We start from the raw sequence: 25,892 nt of genomic DNA on the forward strand, positions 1-25,892 counted from the left end.
TCACTGGCTTATTCTCTGTAAATATATTCATTCATTTATTTATTGTCTCCAAATGTGTATTGAGTACCTATTATGTTTTTGGGCAGGCAGTGGGTAAACATAAAATAGACGATATCCTAAGGAATTCATTGAATAGAGGAGAACCCTTAACAACCTGAGGAGTAAGATAAGGATTCTGATCAGGTACCACAGAAGAGAATAAGTTCATATAACCCTAGTTTGGGAGGTCACAGTGGCTTCTGTTAACCTCCAAATTGGCCGAAACAGTTACGCTTCTCGATGAAAGTTATTACAGTATTAAGAATGTTTAATGGACATTGTTGAGTTGTGCCAGTTACAAAATCATCCTGGTGTCTTTAAAGCACAGATAAGGTTGTAATATTTCCTGTGCCTCTGTGGCCCTCATTGAGAATCTGCCATGACTGGTATAAATATTCTCCTGTTCAAAGCATTGTAGAATAAGCTGAATGAAGCTCTTAATGCCATTTCAGTAGTTATAATACCTCCTTTTATTTTCAGTGGGTCTTTTTGATTCAAGAGAAAATCAGATCTTGAGTTGATAATAGCTTTTTCATGAAAGTCATGAGAGGAGACTCCTAAAAATACACTGAATTTTTTTTTCTTCGTTGGGTGTGCTCATATGAAATTCTGAACCTAAACAGGATAGTTGATAACCTAAGAAGACAGTGAACCTTTGGCTATTGATTCTGATGGACATGAGCAAAAATATAACCATTATTAAATAGAACTCTGGAAGAATTTTTGAACATGAGATTTGTTATGGGAATAAGCTTCTTTCTCTTTTTAGTCCCCTAGTAAAGTACTCACATTCTTTGATATCATTGGTGTCTTCTTCACCTCACATTCATCCTACCGTTGATATTTAATTAATCATTGGGGAGTTAGAGATCACTATAGACATCACTTCATTTTTATCTATTTATGAGCAATCAAAAGTTGATTGTTGTTAGCAGTAAAAAAAAAATCATATGAACCACATTTAAAGATATAATTGAGGAATACCTCTTCATTTTTCATATACCATAAAACCTTGAATTGCGAGTAACTTGTTCTGTGAGTTCCGCAAGTCGAGCAAACACTTCTAATGAATTTTAACTTGATAAATGAGTGATGTCTTGTGATACGAGTCGTAGATGATGCCAAATGTCACATGATCCCAACTGAGCCAGTAGTTCTTGAAATTTGCTTTGACCTTTGAGTGCTTTGGATTACAAGCATGTTTCCAGAATGAATTATGCTTGCAAACCCAGGTTTTGCTATATTTGTCATTTTCTAGATCATGAAATTACATGTCAACATGTTCATCCCCCTTTGAGAATTGTCTCTTGCCAGGCAGAAATGACTTTCTACTCTCACGATTTCTTTTTAGGCTGCTTTGAGTGCCACAGACATGGCCCTGGCCCTCAATCGGTACCTTTGCACAGCCGTGTTGCCTTTGCTAACAAGATGTGCCCCTCTCTTTGCGGGCACAGAACACCACGCTTCTCTCATTGACTCATTACTGCACACTGTGTACAGACTTTCTAAGGGCTGCTCACTTACCAAAGCTCAGCGGGATTCCATAGAAGTTTGTTTACTCTCTATTTGTGGGTAAGTGGGAAGCAAACTCCATATCCAGTTTCTTCTTTAAGGAAGAACGTTTACTATATGGCCCTTGACAAATGGTTATGAATTCTGGAAACAATCTGTGTATGAAAAAATTGATTCATTTAGGTAGTCTCCTGAATCTGAGGTCTGAGTCTTATCAAAGTACCCTTGCTCCTGGTCAAGTTCAGGAGCGTTCTTCCAAGCCTCTCCAGGGTATCTGGATACAGTGCTGGATCAAGTTTACTATTCTGGGTGTTGGTGGGTAGGGTGGTTGTGCAAGGAGTCTCTGGCCACCTTAGTGTAAGATTAATAGATTCTCCCCCTTTGATTATGTGTGATGATTTTAACTCTTTTTCCAGAAGAGAAAAGAAAAGGAGACTCCTTTGATATATATAAAAAATGATACAGTATAGTTTTAGAACATTACTTATGCATGGCAATCATGAAGGCTGACTTATTTCCTCCAGCCTAGAAAACCACTTCCTGTAAGTGGAAGTGTCCATATGTCTTACTGTGAAAGCCAGAACATACCTCCTCCTGTTGGAGTTCTAATGGCTCATGTGACAATTTCTCAAGCCCCTCACTGGGGTGGTGGCTCCTCACTGATTGCAAGAAGAGGTGAAAGCGTGTGACCTGGCAGTCCACTGGTGAAGAAAGGTTTTCACTCACAGTAAAGTGTATGTTCAGCTTAGAAGCCGGATGGGACTGAAGGAGGTGAAAAATTAGGAGGTTCTGTCTGTAGCTCCCCTGACCCTCAAGTTCTGTAAAAATGAAATCAAAATAACTATCTCATAGAGTGTATCTAAATATTAAACAAGGTGAAGTATTCAGATGACCTGACATAGTAGCTGTTCACTGTATGTTGATTTCCGTTCCCTTCCACCTCTGGCAAAATTTCTGTCTCAGCCTTTTTTTTTTTTTCTTCCTCCTGTTGGGATACTTTTTGCTCCTAATTCAGTCACTGAAGCCCCTTCCTACCGCAGTAGACTGAGGAAAGAAGTATTTATTGAAATTACTGGAGGAAGGGTCTCAGGAAACAGAAGGCTCTGCCACTGTGAGTGGTTGGGAAGTGAAAGAGGGGAGAAGAGGGGCAAATCTAAGGAATGGTCTTCAGATCTAGGGGGTGGAGATGAGTTGGAATATAACCTTTTACACAATTGTGCACTCTGTGGTTGATCTTTGGATTGGGGGCACCTAATTAACCACCATCTGAAGAGAGATTCTTGGCATATATAGTCTAGTCTAATGAACTATTTACTTAGTTTAGACATACTTACCTTCATTAAAATCATTAAAATGAACTTTGTTCCACCAGCCAATTGAGACCTTCTATGATGCAGCACTTGCTCCGAAGATTAGTATTTGATGTCCCATTATTAAATGAACATGCAAAGATGCCTCTTAAGGTAAGGATAAGAAATGTTTGTAGTTAGTTGATTACTGGGTTCTCTGACTTTTCTCCTCTTACAATATGTACAGCTCGTAGAAATGCCATGCTTGATTTTTTGATGCTGGAAATTTTGTTTTAGTTTTTTAAGAAAGAGAGAGCACATGCAAAAGAGGGGCACAGGTAGATAGAATCATAAGGAGGCTCCACACTCAGCATGAAGCCCAATACAGGGCTCAATCCCATGACCCTGGGATCATGACTTGAGCCAAAATCAAGTTGACCTCTCAACCAACTGAGCAACCCAGGTGCCCTGACATGTAGTTTGTTTTAATAGCAATAATCCTTATCAATCTATTTCCTTCCTTAGTTATAGAAAAGAGTCAAAACAACTTAGTTGAATCATAAAGATCATTTCATTAATTCAGCAAGTAGTTGTGAATATTTGTTAGTTTATAGATCAAAAATGAACTATCCAAAGAGCTACCAAATAATTGGAAGATTTTGTCCTTGTCTTTAAATTTACGGTTTAGTCTTAAACAAAAAATATATGCATAGATGAAAACCTAAGAAGCAGCATGATACATAACTCAGCAAGATAATACATTACATCCATAACCACCAAAGAAATATAGATAAAGAGATTACTGAAATGGAGTAGTTTGGGAAGTTCAAGCTTTGAAGCAAAGGCTGAAGTGTGGTGATTAAGGATTAGAAAAAAGGAAACAAAAATATTGAGAGGTAGAGTTCCCTTAGAATGTACATGTCAGTTGCTGTATCCTAGAGATATTTACTTGTGCCTCTGGGTTACCTTGAGGTCAGTTCTGTCACTAAGTGTGGAAATGGCTACCAGCGGATGGTGATTCATGGATACTAGGGGACGGTGATTCATGAGTAAACGATACCAACTGATACAGGACTCAAGAATACATTAATAAAGATGGCGGCTCAAGATGGACTTGTTTGTCAAATTGGGCATTTCATCCTCATACTGTGATTAGTGTTAAAGTTTAAAGAAGCATAGTATAGTATTCTTCAGAAGAATTCATATGAGACTGAGCAGTTTTGTTTTAGTTGACCGTATTATGTGGCCTTTGAATGTCAAATGAGAGGAAATGGGAAAAATACAAATGGTACCTTAAGCTCATCACTTTTGTTATTGTTTCCTCACATAGTTGCTGACAAATCATTATGAAAGATGCTGGAAATATTACTGCCTGCCTGGAGGGTGGGGAAACTTTGGAGCTGCCTCAGAAGAAGAACTTCATTTATCAAGAAAGTTATTTTGGGGCATTTTTGACGCCCTGTCTCAAAAGGTGATTCAATATTTTATGGGCTTTGTGTGATAAAATAATTTAAAAGTCAAATATTCTAGTGGAGTATTATCTTTACTTATTAAGATTGCATAGTTTTTTTTTTCCTTTTTCTAACATACAGCAAATTTTGAGAATGTAATTGATGCTGAGTTTTCATCATTATTATGGTAGCATGGTCCTCATGACCATAACAGCTTCAGTTTCATATGGCTAAGCATTTCAGGAAATTATGAACATGGTTAAGTTTTGATGCATTTAAAAAATGTTTATGTATTTTTGAGAGAGAGAGATAGAAAGAGCAAGCAGGGGAGGGGCAGAGAGGGAGGATACAAAGTTGGCTCTGCACTGAGAGCCAGGAGCCTGGTGTGAACTCAAACTCATAAACCATGAGATCATGACCTGAGCCAAAATCAAGAATTGGCCACTTAACTGACTGAGCCACCTAGGCACCCCAAGTTTTGGCACATTTAGACTTACCTGAACTCAAACCCTCCCTAGTCACCCTGATTTTAATACAATGACAAAATCTTATCACATATAAGAGTATGCAATCTCATAAAATTATAATATTCCAGTGGCCTTCCTGGCTTTTCCCACTACGGGGATTTAAGTCACTCCACTCAGTGTTGCTTCCTATATGTGACATTACCTAATAGTTGCATATTTATAATGAATAGTTCATATATTTTCAGAAGGCTGGAAGGGGATAGTATTTCAGAGAAAATCAGAACAGCATGCTTTGCTAAACTTATTAAGCAAAATCAGCTTGAATTCCCAGGTAGACATTATTATACAACTGGAGTAGGATATCCGGAAGTTTGCCACATAATAGAATTAAGTTCATCTGTAATTACAGTTGGAGGCTACATCTTGATGCTTTTTGTTACCAAATTGCATTTGGTAAACCTAGAGTCCTTTTAAAATAGTATGTTGAAGACATTTTTAGAAGAATTTACAACATTCTTTTAAAATCAAACACTTGAAATGGGATAATTTTTAAACAAATATTTTTTATTTTTTAAAACATCTATAAATACTGGGGTGCAGTCAGTTGAGCATCCAACTTCAGCTCAGGTTGTGATCTTGCATTTTGTGAGTTCGAGCTCCACGTCAGGCTCTCTGCTGTCAGCACAGAGCCCACTTTAGATCCTTTATCCCCTTGTCTCTCTGCCCCTCCCCTGCTCATGCTCTCTCTCTCAAAAAAAAAATAATAATAAATTTTTAAAAATTTAAAAATTGATAAATATAAATTTAATTAATTATGTGATTAATATATAAATATCTCTTCCCAGAAATTTTGACTGTGCATATTCCATATAGAATTTCTTTCTCAGTTTAGAATTTTATTTTTCATAGCTTTGTAATGTGGTACAGATCAGTTAAAATTTCTTACTGTCTGGAATGTTCCTTTATTTTTCAAGGATAGCCTTTACAATATGGTATAGCAGTATTGTACAGTCATGCTATTCATTGACTGAATTCATGTTTATGTTGTAAAGACATGTTATACATTCAGAATATTCACGTTTATTTCATTTCAAATATTGGAGAAAAGCTCTTAGAGAAGCAGAGTTTTTATTCTTCTTAGGGAGCAACTGCAGTTGCTCTGACTCTGCAACAACTCTGATTTCAGCCTCTCTCATGTTTGATAGGATTTCAGGCTGTGTGCTGCCTTTGCTTAGAGACAGAATCTTCCAGGGAGTTAAGTTAGCCCGGGGTCATTCCCATCTTTTCTGACATCATGCCCTCCACAGCAATCATTCTGACAACTCTTGCCCAACAGTAACCCAGGTTTTTGGTGTTTTGTTTTGGTCCTCCATTTCTTCCCAGAAATACGAACAAGAACTTTTCAAACTGGCACTGCCTTGCCTGAGTGCCGTTGCGGGAGCTTTGCCTCCAGACTACATGGAGTCAAATTATGTCAGTATGATGGAAAAACAGTCATCAATGGATTCTGAAGGGAACTTTAACCCACAACCTGTTGATACCTCAAAGTATGGACTCTTTCTATTGCAGCAGATTTTTATTGTAAATGATGTGTGAAGTCTGAAATTGAATAAGGTACTAATGTGAACTTTCTCTAATCCATGCCCCCTTTGAATTGGTATCCTTTTGATAGGGGTCCCTTTACTTGACAGAATGAACAGTAGTAATAATGATGATCATACAAGTGTCAGAAGTAGATAAGATGTATCTTTGAGGCTACCTCACATAACCTGGATTCTCTGTATGTAACCACGTGATAATATCTATGGTAACGAGAATCAAGAAAGATATCTGCCATTTTCTTAGTTGAAAATTTACCCTAAATGTTTATTGATAATTGCAGCCAACCTCTGTACCGCATCTTTGACTGGGGGTGATCCCGGCACTCAGGGTAGATCTATTCCCGTGAGCTGCGGGGAGGCACTCCAGCATCACTCGATATCAGCAAGGTCTAAGGGGGTAGCACTTGGTGTTGAGCATCATAAAGCACAGAATGAGATTCAAGGGAATATCAAATGAGAATATTTGTGGAAAATTTCGCATGCTGTTAGAACACAACGTGAGCGCCTTAACCGCAGATCAAACGTTACATAACATAAAACCGCCTACACGTACTTAGTTGCATAAATTGTTGTTACCAGTGGGATGTCTCAGTACTTCAGGTGTTTGGAGTCTCAGCATTTTTGTTGTTACTGTCTTTGAGTAGGACCATGGTTTCCCATTTGCAAGGAAAGCTGACTCTTCAACACATTATCTTATCGATTCCATGGTGACTCTGCAGGATTACACTGTTAGCAAGGCAGTCACTCAGTAGTTACCATCCACGGCATCTGAATTTGCTTGGGAGTTCAACTTTCAGGCTTCTGAGCGGCCCCCCAGCTGGTTTAGCTTCCATAACAGACCAAAATTTCAACCCGAGTGGTATGCCATTAGTTTGATAATGCCTTAAATTTGCATGTTTGGTATTTGATGACAGTCCTGTGAGAAAAGACTCTTCCCCCCAGTATTTGGCTTATGTGATTGATCCTTTGTTTCTCTTCCAATGTAAGTAAACCAAAATATCACATATTCAGTTCCTACTTGGGTAAGTTTGTGGTTTGCTAACATGTGATATAATCCAGGATTTTAAAATAACATCAGAACATGTCGTGGTCTTGGTGTTGATTAATTAAATCTCATTGATTAACAGCTGTCGGGCATGCATATTCATTTACCGAGGTTTACCCCTTTGAGGACTTCCTACCAGATTAGGTTTACTTACTGATATCAATCATTGCTACATTTTTGTGATTTTTATATATTGTTTCTTAACTATGTCTGTGTCATGCAGTTCAATTACTGACTGATAACATTGTTGCAAAAAACAGTAAACCATCTCATTATGCTAGGTTTTATTTAGAAGTCAATTATCAATGGTAATTGTGTTGATAAGTTATATGCATGAGTGAATGGAATTATATGTATATTTAATTTTCCGTTCATTGATCTATTTGATATTCCCAAGTCTCATATTTAGACTTGGTCATCAGTTGCATGCACTTAACATCTGTTCAAGAGATCAACTATTAATTAAATATGAAAGGAATCAAGAATAAATGTCATCAAGATCACAGAGCACGAGTAGTTACTTTTCGCCATAGTCCATATTAATAACAGAATGTTGTATGTAGACCATAAAATTTTAAATCATTAACACATCACTAGTTGTATGACATTCGTTTAAAATTTCAGTACATTGAAAAAGTGTCACGAGTCAGATTTCAGGTCTGTTACCCACTTAGAGTTTTTGCAGAAGAGACTTAAGTCAAAAAGGGAGAATAGCTTCAAGGAATGAATATGGAAGGGAAATTGGTCTTTAAGCTCATTAAATCTAACCATATCTTGATTCAGATTTAAAAAAAGTTTTTTGGTATGATCAATTGTCCTCCTCTTTGAATATATTTTAATTATCTTTATATTATATAAAATTTTTAATATATACAACTTCTATGAAGAGATAATAAAGTATGAATTAATATTAGATGAGCAGATAGAACATCACCAACTTGACTTATATATTATTCCTGCAGTTTGGAAAAGTAATTCCGTGTTAAAATAATTTTTTAACAGTTATGCATCAAGTGGGATTTAAACAATCATAAGCTGTGAGTAAATTACTGGTATGATTTCTTGTAAATCCTGTAAAAATCAAGCCTTTTTTTCTTTATTTTTCTCATAGCATTACAATCCCTGAGAAGTTGGAATACTTCATTAACAAATATGCTGAGCATTCTCATGACAAATGGTCAATGGACAAGGTAAAAGCCAGAGTGTCATTTTCTCATTCAGTACTGAGTGGTCACCACCCAAATGTTTCTGATCATGACAGTTTTCTACCTTAAAGTGAGAGCTGTTTGTAGATTAAGAAAGAACATTTAATTATGATTTGCAAATACATTAGTTAGTTCTGCCATTAACACATGTAATCCAATATGAATGAGAATATCTGTTCATCAAAAGCACAATTTTAGGAATAAAAATTCTATTAATGAAATAATAAATACAGTTTCTAAACACATACTGTTTGTGAGAGTAAAAAATAATCATTATCAGGGGCTTTAGGAAGAAAAGGTGACGGTGGGTCAGAAATCTTTTAAAGAAACTTTGGCTTCAAGTGTAATTTTATATTAGAGAAAATCTTGAAGTTATAAATTAGAATTTAGTGATTGTTTACACCTTCCAATCTTCTGTAGTAGGTCTTACTACAAAGAACACCTGCAGGTCGCTAAAAATAAACTACATGGCAAGTTGACATATTTTAGTTGGATTGTCAAAAAATGCAAGCTAATGAATCAAGTGACACATGTCCTACATACTATGAAATTCTCTAAAAGGAACCTTATGGCTGTGTAGTCACATTATGTTGAGCCTAGTTAAACTTGAGAGATGTGAAATAAATTTGTCAGAGAGACTGAGCTGAGCTGATGCAGGAATCTAAAATAAGCATGTAATGTTGGCGAAGTGAAAATCAAACATCAAAGGTTCTGAGGTGTTCGTGTTTATAGAGCAGTTTCTTATCATCCTGCTAGACTTTATATTAATTTTCAGTTCACCACTCGGCCCCTTTCTCCTAAGAAACTCTCTTCTTGTTTTGATGAATGTGTGGTTCTTTGTTCACTAATTTGTTTACTAGGTGAGTCAGTACGAGTTAAGTGTCTGTTTTATATAAAGACTCTGTTAGGTATCAAGCTGGTGGGGATGAAGAGGAAATTTAAAAGGAGGCCGTCCTGAGCTAGTCCAGTCTAGTTACTCAGATTGGATGGGCAGATACAAAATGAGATAGGGAAACGGTAATACGTAGGGACCTGCAAGGGCAAAATAATGTGGAACAAGCGTGTTGAAAGTTAATTGAGGACTGGAGTGGACCAAACAGGTAGCATTATTCAGGGAAGCTTCTCAGTAAAGCAACATACTCTAGTTTTTTTGTTTGAATGATCATTTCACATACACATCTCAGTTGGAGGTTCCAAGATGTGGCAGAATCAGTATCATGGGGGCTGTGCACCCCTGTAGTTTGCTCGGGGGTGAAGGGGTGGGGAGTGCTTATTGACATAACGACAGACCTGGGTCTATTCAGGGTGTGTTCAGTCTTTGCATAGAAAGATTTGTTCTTGGTAATTACTCAAAATAATGTTGTTTAGGATGGAAATCTTAATATTGGCTTATGCTGGGTAAAAGTCAAACCTTAATCTGTATCTTGATTTATTTGTAGATTTATTTTACCAATACACACTTAAACACATACATACTTACACTCTCAAAAATAAATCAATGTAAAATAATTTTGATGATTTTTTTTAAGTTGGCAAATGGATGGATTTATGGAGAAATATATTCAGATTCATCTAAAGTTCAACCATTAATGAAGCCATATAAACTATTATCTGAAAAGGTGAGGTGTCTTCCTTTCTTTTCTTTTTTTGTTATCTACTTTTATTTTGAAATTTTTTTTTATTATGTGACTTATTAAAATGTTTTCTTTATTTACATATGCTTTTTTAAAAACCTTTATTTTAAGGTTGCAATTTTTAATTTTAATCTTTTGTCTTTTTTCTCTATTCCTATTTCTATCAGCATATGATTGGTTATTCTTTACTTAATATTGTTCTGTTCCTTTTTGATTTTTATTCCTCCCTAATATTTTTAAGGTCTTTAGAAAATATTCTTACATGCTAAGGAATTTTCTGATGAGGTATAAAGAAGTAACATTTGCAATGATTATTACTTATAATTTTTCATGTATTTTACTTCTTTGGGAGGAAATCAATATCTTTCAAATGAAGTGAAAAGGACTTTTTTAGCATGATGCTTAATGGAAGAAGAGTTATTCTTGTCTGTATATTCAGATGGTAGAAGAGCCTCCACTTGTGTATCATGTAATCAGGCACTGTTTCTTTTTTTAGTTTCTATCTAAAGTATCAGAAGCTGGGAAACTAAAGAAAATTTACTCCCAACAAAATAATAAGCTGAAATCCCTCTTTGTAGCATTAGCCGAATTAGATCTCAGCTCACCCTGTGGTTTTCAGAATTTTTACTCTCCTCTTTCATTTCTAAATAAATAGTGCCAATCTTTTTTTTTTTAAGTGAAGATAGTCTATTTCAGATTTTTTATTTGGATTCCATCCACCGCCCCCCCGTTTTTTTTCCTCTTCTCTTTTGTCTCTAGGAAAAAGAAATTTATCGCTGGCCAATCAAGGAATCTTTGAAAACCATGCTGGCGTGGGGTTGGCGGGTTGAGCGAACACGGGAAGGAGACAGCATGGCCCTTTACAACCGTTCTCGTCGTATTTCGCAGACAAGCCAGGTAAGAAACACGCCGGTGAATCCACAGCTTATGTTGTTTTACATTCATTTTAATATTTAATTAGTCGGTTTTCCAAACAAATAATTGGAAAATTCTGAAGACTCACATAACATTTAGAAGAGGAAAATCCATGTTTCTTTTTCTTTAAGTGAAGTTAAGTCTTGGTTAAAACTAGAGTTTATCAGGTGATACTTCTCCTGGTTAGTCTATAAAGGAGTGCCCAATGGTGAGCTCTTGACATTTTACTAATGAAGCCTTACGTACAGTGAGGTTGTCTACAGAGCTTTCTTCTCCTTTCCAGAAGGAACTGGAGATTGGTTCTTAGGCAGCAGTGAGATGGTCAGACAGTGATCCCGATCTAGAACCAACACAAATGATCCACACAAGTGAGCTTGATGACCTTTCCACTTTTCAGAGGGAATATATGCAACCAGACAGGCAGAGCAAGAATTCAGAGAGGGGCGCCTGGGTGGCTCAGTTGGTGAAGTGTCCTACTTTAGCTCTGGTCGTGATCTCATGGTTCATGAGTTCAAGCCCCATATCAGGCTCTGTGCTGACAGTGTGGAACCTCATACGGATTCTCTGTCTCCCTCTCTCTCTCACCCTCCCCCACTCACACCCTCTCTCTCAAAAATAAATAAATAGACACTTAAAAAAAAGAATTCAGAGAGTATCTTGCTAGTGAGTCATGTCAAGGAAATCCGATCAGCTCAGGAAGGTACTTGCTGTGGGGCTTCAGTGCTCAAGATGAGTCACAGCCTCAGCCTGAAGGACCTGGAATTCGAGGTGGGGAGCAAGTGCAGACTGTTACCTGTGTCCCTTTCATCTCTCCTGGGAGCCAAACCTGTCATTTCCCCTTTCCAGACTGCTAGGGACACTGTGTTCAGTTCACACAAAACGTGTATTACTGCCATTTTGTAAAGAATATAAGGGCATTCATAACATGTGTTTCCCATGTGTCATGTTTGAAATAGATTAAGTTCTGATTTGGACATGTTTTACATTAAATTCTCTTAAGTATCATGTGGATGGAAGCTGTTAAAGTATATTTTACCTTTTTATCATGTACGCACAGATTTCTGACTAGGTTACATTTTGTTTTAACCTGTTTCAACACATACTGAGCACAAACTCTCTACTAGATGATAGGAACGTGAAGACGATAAGGCCCGAAGACTCACAATGTGGTGTCAGAGACAGGCAGGTTAGATGACCTCAGCACAGTATAGGTAGGAGTAGACTAGTGGTGCGTACTGGGTGCTGCAGAGGGGGAATGATCCCTTTTTCCCTCTAAAAAGATAGGAAATGCAAAACAATTTTACTCTCTAATGGAGGTGATTTAAGCTTTTTCCAGAACAAGAAGGTAGATTCTCCCACTGGCTGTAATAGCATTCCCTGACTTAAAATCTTATTCATATTTATTTCCTCTCTTCCTTACTCCTTGCTTGTCCCTTAATATTGTTCTCAGTGCACTTTAAGCTCTCAATAGATTCTATCTATTGAGATTCTATCAACTGAGACTCATAGAACCATCTCATAGGTCTTACTGGCTTTAAAGGGACGTTATACATGTGTGACATATGATGTACATTGTTAAATCTCCTCTGTGATTTCAGTATGCCAGAGGCACAGTACATAGATGAAGAATGAAATATCTGGAGGTAGACCAAGACTTTCTGGAAATGTACCAGCAGGCATGTTACTTGATCTGTTTGCCTGAGTAAATGTTAACCTCCCCCTTTTTTTAAATTTTTAGTAAATATTAACCCTTATTGTTACTATTATTATTTAAATATTTTTAATACCAGAGAGCATTTCATGGTAGATAGGAGTGTGTTTGTTTTTGTAGTGCTTTGACTTATTAGTAGTAAAGAAAATATATTTCTATCAGTATCAGAAATGGAGAGCAAATTCCAGCCGATGCCACAAATATATTTATAATCCTTATCATTACTTTCATTCAAAGATTCTTGAAGCAGAAAGGAACATTACTTGAAATATTAAAATATATTATTTCTTAATTATTAGTCTTGTAGTTTTTATCTCCTTTTTCAGGTATCATCTTGCCAAGCTTTTTAATGTCTTCTCTTTTCTCTCCATTACTGATTCCCTATGTGCTTATAAAGATATTTTCTATTAGGTAATACATAGGCTCTTTTGAGTAAATTAAGGAATGCTTTTTATAGCATCAGTTTATAGTAAGGAATGTAAATGTGTGTATTGAGAGAGATCATCTGTTGACATGATTTGGGAGCTGAATTATCTCAGCTCCCTTTCACACAGGGCTCTCCTCTCCCTCTGCAAGGCAGAAGTGGCCTGGATTTAACTCAGTGAGGTCTGGCACAGCCTGACCACATTGAAATCCTGGCCTTACCACTGAGTAGCTATGTGAGCTCAGCAAATGGGCTAACCTCTCTGTGATACAGTTTTCTCATCTTTAAAATGAAGCAAATAAGAACATCTATTTTAAAAGATTATTCTGAGGACTCATGAATCACTTAAAAGAGTAACTGGCCTGTATTTCAATAAATATTATACCTAACTATTACCAGTATTATTTTTTATGTGGATCAATGACATTTTTAATGTCTTTTGTTTGTTTTGAACACCACAGGAAGACCTGATTCTTGATTTTAGGAAATTTACTACTCCATTAGGGTTTTGTGATTTGCCTATGCAAGATACCATAAGGGCTTGGGCATGGACAATAACTTAATAGGATATAGAATATACAGAAGTGCAGCTAGGAAAAAGTGAGGAGATAAAGAAAAAGTTTAGAGAGGGGGCCTAACTAGGCTTCTTGGGAAAGACAGCATGGAAGGAGGAGATTTCTGACAATCTCAGGCACATTCCACAAGTTCTCAGCAATTACTTATTTGCTCCCAAATTACAATTTCCTATTTATCTGTTTCTCATTATTGAAAATATAGGATATAAACTATTTAAACAAATGGAAAATAATTTTATAACCTGGGATGAAGAGTGAGATGGGAATAAAACTTTCGGAAAGTGGTGCCCACCTAGAACTAAAATGCAGGCTAGGACAAAGCAAATTCATTGCATTCCTTCACCAAATTATTTATTGAGCACCTATTGTGTTCTAGTCATCATTCTTAGCTTTTCAAGTAGATCAAATAGACTCAGCTTTGTGCTTTCATGGAGAGTACATTCTTGTAGTGAAAGTAAGCAATAGATACAAGGAAATTATGTACTGTGTAAAAATATGATTCATATTACAGAAAAAAAGAAAACAGCATGGAAAGGCAAACTGGGAGTGCAGAGGGAGGTGGTTAGGTAACATTTGTGGATGAGTTGCAATTTTATACAGCGTTGTCAGAGTGGATTTCACTGAGAAGATGGATAGATATTTGAAAAAGGTGAGAGAATTACACGGATTTGGGGGAAGAATGTTCTAGGCAATGCACCAGCATTAAGCTGGGAGTAAGGCCTGATATGTGTCAGGGATATGAAAGAAATATGTGTATATATTAGTGCTGAGTGAGTTGGAGTTGGGTAGCCAGGAGAAGGGTGGGGGGTGTCTCAGAAACCAAATCACATAGAAATGTGGCTGGGAGCCATTTTGAGAAATTAGTTAAGTTCTTTGGACTCTGACAGAATTACTTTCAAAACTTAATGCTGTCATTTACTACTTGCCTAATATACTCTGTGACTTCTAAAATAATTATTTTTAATTTTTTCTCCTTTTAAAATGGTGAAAAGTGACATCTACCTTTTAGAGTTGTTCTAAAGAACAAGAGACATAATCTGCATGCTTTACACATAACCATGCACATAGTGGTTGTTATTGTTGCTAAAAAGACTGGAGTTAATTACATTAATGTTTGAACTTCTAGTTCAGAAATGGTGCCTGTTTCAGTTAACTTGAAATTATATAAGCCTTGGACAGTCTTCTGATTTCTGTGTATGTGAAGGAGAGAAACGAGTAATGAAAAATATAAATAGAATCTGTCCCTGACCAAACAGATATCAACTTCACATTTTTTAATCCAGCCTCAATACCATAATCTAAAGCTAAAATGATAAATAATTATATAAGAAGTGTAGTCAAAGAGGATATTAAATACTGAGAATTTTATTTCAGGAACAAATAAAGTTACTGGTACCAGCTCTAGATTTATTCATTTATTCAATTTACAGAGAGTCTAATATTGTTTTGTTTTTTAATCAGTTTTAAGACATACGTTTGCATCATGTCTGTGAGATTGGGAATCACTTTGTCATTGTAGAGTTGATGAAGTCTGGCTTGTGCCACAGCCTCTGGGAACACTAAGACCAGTAAGGCTCAGCCCATGCCTGCACATTTTTCCTGTACAGCGGAAGAGTTTAGAGAATAACAAAATAAATATTTTGAAAATATACTTCTGGCAAAAGAGTGGAGAATGAGTTAGAGAAGGAGGAGATGGAAGGCAGAAAGACAAATTACTTGGAAGGATACTATAGACCTCCCACAAAACAAAACAGAAATATTAAATATCTGAATTAGAACAAAGAGAGTGGGGATGGAGGGAAGTGGATATATCCCAGAGAGATTTTTAAAGTAGAAAAGACAGAATTGTGTGACTGCCTTATATATGATTGCAGAGGAAGAGTAATCAGGGTGGTCACCATGGATCTGGGCTGGACTGCCAGGTGGATGGTTATATTAGGAAAGGTAGGGAACACAGAGATGGCTACTTGCTCAGACAGAGATGGCAAGTAAAGAGCAATGAATTTGATTATAGCTATTGTGTTAGGCAGAATTATGTTCCCAAAGATGTCCCCCAGTTGCTGGAATCTGTGGAAATGTGGCTTTACTTGGGTTTGGCCAGTGTGATCAAGGCTAAACACATTGAGATGGGGGAGATTACACTGAATTAACAGTGGGTCCAGTATAATCCCAAGGATCCTTAGGAGTGGAATAACTGCTCTGGCTTTGGGTAAGGGAGACGTGTCTACCGAAAAATGGCCAGAGAGGTACAGGATTGCTGGCTTTGAAGATGGAGAAAAGGGGCCATGAGCCAACGAATGTGGGAGATCTTCAGGTAATGGATAGAAGAGTTGCCAAAGAAGGAACGTGAGGAAATGGAGTGAAGAGAAGTTGAGCAGAGAGACAGGAGGGTGGTTTCCTGGAGTTCATGAAATGAAGGGCTAGAGAGCAGTGATTCCTAGTGTCAAATCTAGAGGAACTGGCTTGATGGTAGCTGGAAAGAGGCCTTTGATTGTAGCAGCTTGGAAACTGATAACATTTGAGAAGACAGAGTAGATGTGTGGGGAAAGAACTACACTGCAATATGTTGAGGCCATAAGAGGTGATAGGGAGAGGTGGCCAGGGCATCAGATAGCTTGAGTTTGGAATCCTGCCAGCTCAGATTTTTAACTCTGTGACCTGGATAAGTCACTGGTGTCCTTTAAGTTTCAAATTTCCTTTTAGGAGTATTGAAAGGAGGGAAAAAATGTGATTTCATTAAACCTCCCATTATTAAATGGTACTGGGCAGTGGTAAAGGCTCAGAAGCCAGGGTTCAGTCAAAACTAACCAGTAAGTTGAGGATAGCCCATGAGCCCATTATTAAAGGTAGCATAACATTAGTCTCTCTTTTGTTCTTTAAAGCACAGACATGAGCTATAGTTTACCTTTTACTTATTTATCTATTTATTTATTTATTTATAAATACATGTCTCATAGGAGAACATACATATGAAATATAATATAAATACATGCTGGAATATATCAAGATAGCACTCTAGATTTAAATCATGAACCATAGCTTACTTCTATTAGACACTGTTATATAATATATAAATTTGGAGGAATGTATTAAGAGCATAAGACGGTATGTGAAATCTTCTTACTGTTGATGAGAAGATATGTTTCATGTTTTAAAAAGTCAAAATTCAGAAATTAAGTCTCTTTGTTATTGAGGATAACTTTGTTAATCAGTGACTACTGTATGATGTGCTTTGAATGAGTTGGTTGTATTTTATCTTAACATTAGACCCATTGAGACATTCATAAATATTGCCCTCTTTGATTAATTACTGTTGGCATGAGGAAGAATACATTTTATTGCAGCCAGTTAGAGTCTATAAGAAACTGAAGAATACAGTGATCCTTTCACTAAGGTAATGTGTCAGAATCTTGGATTCAGGGGTACCTGGGTAACTTAGTTGGTTGAGCTTCCAACTCTTGATTTTGTGGGATCAAGCCCCATGTTGGGCTCCATGCTGCCAGCATGGAGCCTGCTTGGGATTCTCTCCCTCTTTTTCTCTGCCCCATCTCCACTCACGCTTTCTGTCTTTCAAAATAAATAGATAGGGGTACCTGGGTGGTCATTCAGGTAAGCTTTTGACTTCAGCTCTGGGCATGATCTTGCTGCTTGTGGGTTCAAGCCCTGTGTCAGGCTCTGTGCTGACAGCTCAGAGCCTGGAGCCTGCTTTGGATTCTGTGTCTCCCTCTCTCTCTCTGCCCACCCCACCCCCCTTCTTTCTTTCTCTCTCTCAAAAATGAACAAGCAATAAACAAATGAACAAACATTAAAAAAAAAGATTCTTGGATCCATTGCACAATTTGCTGAATTCTGATCAGTAGCTCTTGGGATTGGCAATTCCTGAGATGTTAGGATGTATTATTCAGTCATAAACTGAAATTATCAGGCACCCAAATATAATTTAATTTATATGTTTGTGAAATAAGTATGTATAGATACTTGGCATTTTCATCTGAGAAAAGATTACATTTGAAAGTTTATTTGCCTTGTATTTCTAAAATAGGTTGTAAGTCTCTCTCCCATGAGTTTTTTAATTAGACTCTGTCATTTTCACATAAATCATCTAGGTTTCTGTTGATGCTGCGCATGGTTATAGCCCCCGAGCCATTGACATGAGCAATGTCACACTGTCCAGAGACCTGCATGTAAGTAGGACTCACTTTTTTAAAGCATTCTGCAAATTTCATTTGTAAAAAGCGAACTCTAACACTTTCCTGCATATCGTTCTCTGCATGAATTGCTTGAATGCGTTGGTCATATAAAGGGTCCATGGAATTTATAGATTATGGACCCTAACTTTTTAATGCTTTTAAAGTTGATAAAACTTTTCCTAGGATGCACCTTCCAGGTAACATATTTTCCTTAAAGATAATGTCCATTTAAAAAATTCTACTATAATTGAAGAGCTATGTGTGAGGAGAGATTAAATCAGGAACTAGTAATGCTCTACTTATGGGTAACCTAAGTTACTCAGTAGAAAAAATGTATTCTAAGTCATTTATCCAGGGAAATGAGTGGCATTTTACCTGCTCCCTCCATAGTTTTATCTGTTCACCTTTGTCCCTAAAGAATATGCTGTTAAATGGCTGATTTGAGTAAAAGAAAATTTGTTGCCTTGGAACAGAAACTGACAGTTCGATATCCTGATCAAACGACGATATTGGCATTATTAATATTATTGCAAGAGAAATAAATTTATGAAGACAAATCCTATGTAATAGGTCATGTCAATTACATTAAATTGTTTGGCTTGCCCTTTGTATTTGCTCCCATATGGATGCCTTAAAATGAGGTAGTAAACTTGGAAATCAAAAGGGTAAAGAGTATCTTAGAGGCCGTCTTATCAAAAAGCTAAAGGCCACAGAAAGGTTAACTTGGCTTGTCCAGATCTCTTCCTGAGTGTGGGGCAGGCATTGAATCTAGACTGTCCGTCTAAGGTTCTTTGCATTCATTGTTTAATAAGGTTTAGATTGTCTTTTTAAAGCTTTGGAAATTACAATAAGAACCTGTAAATAAATAGATTTTTTTATTAAAGTCCGTAGCTAATCTGAAGTTTCATTAATGAATTAATAAAACCTTTGTCTTTAACCATTACAAATAATAATCATTCCTATCAAATCATCTCTGCTCTTTACCACTGCACAATTTCACAGATTGTTTCTGGGTTCCACAGGTTGAATCTGGGTTTCAGATTCCAAGTAAGATCATTATGTTTGATAATCTTGAGATATTTTAGCATGGATATGCTATGATTTATTAATTTAAAGCATGCTTTGATATTACCTATTGGCAAACAAGGTCCTTTTTTTCTACTCATTAAATTATAACTTATTTGCTAACTGTTTCATTAATTTAAGGCTATGGCAGAAATGATGGCTGAAAACTACCATAATATATGGGCGAAGAAAAAGAAAATGGAGCTGGAATCCAAAGGTAATATTTTCCAGAAATCCTGATTAAAAAACAATCAGCAACTGTATGAATATATGGTACAGATAAAACCACCTTTTTAAAATAAGAGCTTATTATGCCTTTATTCTCTTATGGTTCAGATATGCCTGTAACAGTTTCAGGGTGGAAATTTTATAATTTCCTGCCTGCAAGTGTACATTTCTTCGTGTCTCAGAATTCCTATGACTTTTTACCCATTTTAGCATGTAGATATCGATGTGTCTCTCCGAACATTCAGAGTATTCCATGAATTACTTAGACCTCTCTCCCTGACTTCTTTCCCTAACTAAATATTTCTCTCATGTCATCTCTGTCTCTTCCCATTTTCCATCTCAAGCCCTCTGCTTTGTCTAGTCTAATTACGTTCTTATCTCTTACGGGCTTTTGCTTGGTCTTTGCTGCTGTTATTCTTAAATACTAAAATGACTAAATATTCTCTTAGTTCTCAAATGTTCTCTTAACTTATTTGCATAATTTCTTCAATTTAATGCATCCTACATGGATGGTCTCTTTAACTGATATTTATTAAGTACCCGTCTGTAAACATATTGGGGTAGGCGCTCATGCGTGCACGAGTGTGTGTGTGTTTGTTCACATGTGCCCAATCTCTACAATTACTTCCTATATGAGCTGCTTTCCCCCAGTGAGAATATAATTGTCTCAAGGTCAGGGCCCAACTTCTGTTACTTTTGTAATTCTTACAGTACATTTCTAAGCATCAAGAAACTCTCTATTTCTTATTTATTGGCATAGGTAAAAATATATAGGAGATAATTTTGAAGGGTGGGGATATTTCATGATGAAAAGTACAGCTGGGGTATTGAAGGATAGTGCCAGGCACCAAACACTCGGACATGGAGTAGCACAAATGCGAATCCATCATGGAAATGAACAGAGAGGATTCCTTATACCAAAACTTCCTATTCCAAAATTTGATTCAAGATGAGGCCTATTTTTCAAGAACCATTCCATATACATTTGTTAAATGAATGAGCACTTGTTTGGCTGGCTGACAGATAGTTGGATAGATGGATGGATGGCTAGTCAAGTCACAGACTCATAGAGTTTTGCTTAGTGAAATTCTTGAAGGAGCATTGTCCACATGAATAGTAAACAAAATGCCTATTTTTTATGCAAGATAAAAACAACATGAAAAATGTCTACTCTCAGGGTGCCTGGGTGGCTCAGTCAGTTAAGTGTCCGAGTTCAGCTCATGTCATGATCTCATGGTTTGTGGGTTCAAGGCCTGCATCAGGCTCTGTGCTGACAGCTCTGAGCCTGGAGCCTGCTTTGGATTCTGTGTCTCCCTCTCTCTCTGCCCCTCCCTTGCTTGTGCTCTGTCTTTCTCAAAAATGAATAAAGATTTAGAAAGTCTACTCTCATTTTTCCAAGTATGTTTCAGTCAGTATGGCTTGGCTGTTAGGTGTCCTGTGGTCAGTGTTCTTAATTAAAGCAGGCCATTTGTTAATGAGACGTCCCAACCTCTGCATATGCCACTTGCATGGGTCCAGATTCGAACTGCCTAGTTGGGAGAACAGCGTGGTCACAGCAGGCTAAATGGTGAGGTGGTAGTATTAGTCCTCAAAACCCTAATCCTTCTTCTTCCTCTACATGTGCTTCCTCTTTTGAAAGAGAAAGTGACTCATTTAGGGTCAGAACAGCAGCCCACTAGAAAAGGCTTTGGAATATGCAGCCCTGGCTTTTGCCTTTTGGTTTTTAAATGAACAAAAGCAAGAAATGAGTCTTAGAAGATGGGCTAGAGGCCGTGGACAGTTTTCAAAAGGAAACTACTTACGTCTGTTCACAATTTGTTCTCTCCTCCGGGGACTTTTACACCAGCTTGTGTCCTGACCACTCTGCTTCACTTCTGAGTTCTGGGTTGGCGTGTGGGAGGTACCTGTCATCCACCCTGTCTTGGTGCCTGTGAGGTGCGTGGAGTGGCGGTGGGGGGAAGAAACAGCAGGAGAGAAGTATACAAAGTTCGGAACAAGGAAACAAGAAAGCCGTTTAGAGTCAGACACCTAGAAACCTAAAAGAATCTGTGCAGACTGCATGCCTCAGTTTCCATCCCATCCTGGACTCTTTGTTTTCTCTCCCTCCCATAATAACCTACTGGTATCTACCTCCCAAATCATTGTGGTTGCCAAATTAGTATATATCCTAGGAATGAAAGACTAAATGCAATAGTGGCGTTCAGAATAAGAGATGACTGCAGGATGATCAAATTAGATGTTTGATTTACACATCTTTTTTTCATAAAGCATCTCAGTAGATCTCTGTTTATGGTAGAAGTCACATTTGATCCTAGTGTGCTTAATAAAATATTGTATGCTTCTTGCTGTTCACAGAATACTGGTTACCGTTTTCTTTTGTAATTGTATTATACTTGATATTATGAATACCAAAATATAAAATAACTGATGGCTCCTTAATATGCTTAGCGTTTGTTGGCTTAGCAGCTATGATCTGTCCCTTTGCATTTATGATTGTATTGTGTCACCTAGTGGTCAGAAAGCTCAGTGCATGATCGCTTGTTTGTAGATGGCCCTCTCGGTCCAGGCAAACTCCAGGCAGACTTGGCATTTTCTCCTTTGCCTTTTTGTTTGCTTATTTTATGGGCAGGGCGAATTCAGCATGATTGTTTCAGTAGCTCCCGGCTACATCATATGAGGCACTGATATTACAGACTCTACATTGTCACCAGCGTTCAAATCAAATATTTATTTTTTAAGTATTTTTTTCTGGAATGTCCATAGTAGGTGTGTTTAAAAAATATTCCCTTGCGTGTTTTCCCTTGCATGTTTTAGAAAGTTGAAATCTGGGGCACACCATACTATTCACTCTGATGTTGATCATCAGACCTCTGTGACTGGAATTACCAATGTGTTTTCTAAGACTTTTATAACTTTGCAAAAAATGTTAAAAAATCTATACTTTTATGAATACTTTGTTCATTACTAGTCTTTAAAAATTTAAATATTTTCTAGAATTTTTAGATCTAGGAGGTTACTCTTTGATATTTTTCACCAGAATAGGTAAACTAGAAACCTAGGTGCTTGCCACAATTTTTAATCGATCACAGATGTATGTTACTCTTATTAGGTATTTAAGAGAAAGTAGCTTTGAACTTAGCAACCTAAGTGTAGGTTTTGCATAGAATATGTGACTATAAAGTACTGTTTGATCTGGGAGGCATACTAAAAATTCCGTACTTAAGACATTTTTGTCCTCCTCTCTCTCTAAGGTGAAAACTGAAGCTTAGCCCTTGAAATAATAATTTCACTAGCTTGAGCTGTGCAAGTTTTAGTGTATATTTACACACTCCACATCCAGAGTTGATTTGAATGGAGAGGGTAATACAGCTTCTTCTCCCTTCTTCTGTGACTCCAGCTGTCATCAACCCTTGATATCACAAATGCCCATGTGTCCATGTGTTTTTTTGGCTTTTCATTTTTCTTTTCTTTTTTTTTTTTTCCACATGAGACAGAGCACATGAGCAGGGGAGGGGAAGAGAGAGAATCCCAAGCAGTCTGCACGCTCAGTGTGAAGCCCAAGTGTGAAGCCCAACCCTGGGATCATGACCTGAACTGAATTCTAGAGTTAGACTCTCAGACAGCTGAAGCACCAGGTGCCCCATTAATTGCCTCTTAGAAGGCATATGCACAGGCTTTCTTAGGACAAGCTTCCTAAATTAATTGGAACATTAAAGGTGCTGAAGAGTCAAGAGCCTTATAGGACTTATGTATACTCCATGGATAATCAGAAGATACCAGAAGTTCTGTAGTGTGGTCCTATTGTGCATATCACTCCATCGTATTTCAGATTATTTTCTAATCACAATGCTGCATTCTTGTCTTCACATGCTCTTAGGAGGTGGAAACCATCCCCTGCTGGTACCCTATGATACACTGACAGCCAAAGAGAAAGCCAAGGATAGGGAAAAAGCACAGGACATCCTCAAGTTCTTGCAGATCAATGGATATGCTGTATCCAGGTAAAAAAAAGCACTCCTACAAGTAGCATCCTTGTTATAAAGGCTGACTGTTTAAATAGCCCCATCAGATTCAGTGTGCAGATGATTCAGTGATCCATTTAAATCTTACAGCTACTATTTAGCATGTTTAAAATAAACACACCAGAAACATAAAAATGCCCTTGGCTGTTTACCATCTACCTGGTTCCTTTCAATACTTAGGTAACCCTCTGTTTCTCTAAAGCTGACTCTTTTTCACTTTTTTTTTGTGCATAGTAATAAAGTCATTCACTACAGTTTAATATCATATGCGAAGTATTCCTTGTAAGTTAAATCTCACTTTTGCCTTTAGCTACAAGAATATTGGGTAATTTTCCATATTTGTATACACTATATATTTAAAAATTTTTAACGTTTATTTATTTTTGAGAGAGAGAGAGAGAAGGAGGGAGGGAGGGAAAGAGAGGGAGAATGACTAGAGGAGGGTCAGAGACAGAGGGAGACACAGAATCTGAAGCAGGCTCCAGGTTCTGAGCTGTCTGCACAGAGTCCTACGTGGGGCTCAAACTCATGAACAATGAGATCATGACCTGAGCCAAAATCAGACCCTTAGCCAACTGAACCACTCAGGCACCACATGCCATATATACTTTTTAAGCAAAATTTTATCTTGCAGTAGTCTTTGTAGAAACTGGCTTCCATGTTTCACTTTTGCTGCTCCAGGGGATTCAAGGACCTGGAATTGGACACACCTTCCATTGAGAAACGATTTGCCTATAGTTTCCTTCAGCAACTCATTCGCTATGTGGATGAAGCCCATCAGTATATCCTGGAGTTCGGTAGGTACCATCATCCTATTACTAACAGTCTAGTTTTTATTATTCTTAACATTGACAACATCAGGCTATATAAGAGCCCAATCTCCTGGGTTGTTCATTGTCTGTTCCCTGGTGGTATAAACATTTTCTATCCATCCTGGTACTAAAGACAGTCTAACTGTCAGCAGGCAAACATGTTTTTAGGGATGGGATAATTTAGAGAACTTTAAAGCAAAATCAAACACCTCATTCTTTTCTCCTTATAATGTTTATTGGCATTGATTTTTTATTTTGAAAGACATGTTGGATGGATATCAGAATTTCAGGTACAGTTAAATCTTCCCTTTTGAAATTAATTACCATGCTCTTGAAAAAATGGAAACTCTGTGCATCCCCAAACTTCCAAGGCAATGTGAAGGCCTTGAGTTTATCCTGTGTAGGGATTACACATTTATAGTAGAATATCTGTAATGCAGAACACTTGATCCTCCTCCCTCATGCAGCCTAAGTGTGAAAAGAATTCCTTGTTTGAAATTTTAGATTCAGAACAGACTTTCAAGACAGCATTCTCTCACTTATGTTATTTCATAATTATCCTGAGCTCTGTTGACCTAAAATTCAAATTGTTAATTACCCAGCCTCATGTCAGATCATCTTCCAGCCACCAGCTGGAATTAAGATAGAAGGAAGTAGAATCTGGCCCCTTTGGAAGAACAGTGTGTTCTGATGATTATCTTTTTAATTTGTTTTTCATGCTTTTTGTTTCTGTTTTTATTTTTGATTTTTCATCTTCATTCTTTCTCCTTTTCAATATTTCCCCCCCCGGGACCATTGTCCTAGACCCCTTAGTCATAAATACATCCTCAACAAACCCATCCTGATGAAGGGCTCTTTTTACTAGTGCTTTCTTAGGATTTGGGACTTAGTTTTTGGCACAACATCAGATTAAAGCTCATAGAAATTTGAGCTCTGAAATTGTCTTGTTTCTGGTCTCCTGTATCCTAAATGTGATTAAAGATTTTCCAGTTGAGTGTTGTTCTCTTAAAGAAACTCCTCTCTCAACCTGCGTTTTATCTGCAGTCCAAATACTGTGCCTTGGCTCTCTTCTTAACTATCCTTTTTCACAAAAGCCAGCACTGCAAACTAATTTACAGTATGTAATCTTTCTGTAGCTCCTGCAGTGATTATTTTTTTTAGTTTTTAATAATACTTTTAAAAAATGTTATTTATGAATCATCCTGAAAAGTAGCCACATTAGTCTCAGTTAATGAAATCTGATGCAAAAAAACAAAAATGAGGCTATGGTGAATTTTTGAAGCTCTTATGCATACAAATTAAATATTGAAATTTCTCAAGCATATTTAAATGTATCTGAGATGAGTGATCACTCAAGTTCACTCCTCTTTTGGGCAAAAGAGAAGAGAGAAAGCAAAACCAAGGGATTAAAGGGGGGGGGGGAATACTTTTTTAAACTTTGCATGGATAGCAGCAACAGAAATTTGAAGGATAAAACGTGATTGGATTTTCTCCTCATCATGTTCACGTTTTTGAATAAAGCAGTACTTGTGCAGAGGGAGTATTAAGAACCTTACTTTAAATTCATCCAGTTAGGGCGCTTCTTTCTTTCTGCAGGGTAAAGAGTGTGGGCAGAAACTAGGCCAGATCCATAGAAACCCCAAAAATTAAAGGGTTTATTTGATTTTTTTTTTTTTTTTTTAACCATGTCCAAGGTCACATGTTCCT

The 25,892-nt window shown here is 37.1% G+C and overlaps 1 protein-coding gene across 1 annotated transcript in view; it reads left to right on the forward strand.

Annotated features, from left to right (window-relative positions):
• Window positions 1–25,892, forward strand: part of RYR2 (ryanodine receptor 2) — a 674,490-nt gene that overhangs the window by 494,347 nt on the left and 154,251 nt on the right. Inside the window, exons 52-62 of the mRNA XM_077751737.1 lie at window positions 1,391–1,611; window positions 2,924–3,014; window positions 4,171–4,311; window positions 6,142–6,305; window positions 8,516–8,594; window positions 10,139–10,228; window positions 11,003–11,140; window positions 17,975–18,052; window positions 19,265–19,340; window positions 23,229–23,352; window positions 24,055–24,170. Of these exons, the coding sequence (XP_077607863.1) occupies window positions 1,391–1,611; window positions 2,924–3,014; window positions 4,171–4,311; window positions 6,142–6,305; window positions 8,516–8,594; window positions 10,139–10,228; window positions 11,003–11,140; window positions 17,975–18,052; window positions 19,265–19,340; window positions 23,229–23,352; window positions 24,055–24,170 (1,318 nt within the window). The remainder of the gene's footprint in view (window positions 1–1,390; window positions 1,612–2,923; window positions 3,015–4,170; window positions 4,312–6,141; window positions 6,306–8,515; window positions 8,595–10,138; window positions 10,229–11,002; window positions 11,141–17,974; window positions 18,053–19,264; window positions 19,341–23,228; window positions 23,353–24,054; window positions 24,171–25,892) is intronic.

The sequence above is a fragment of the Crocuta crocuta genome, unplaced genomic scaffold (genome assembly GCF_008692635.1).
Source record: "Crocuta crocuta isolate KB4526 unplaced genomic scaffold, BGI_CrCroc_1.0 scaffold59-1, whole genome shotgun sequence".
NCBI lineage: Eukaryota > Metazoa > Chordata > Mammalia > Carnivora > Hyaenidae > Crocuta > Crocuta crocuta.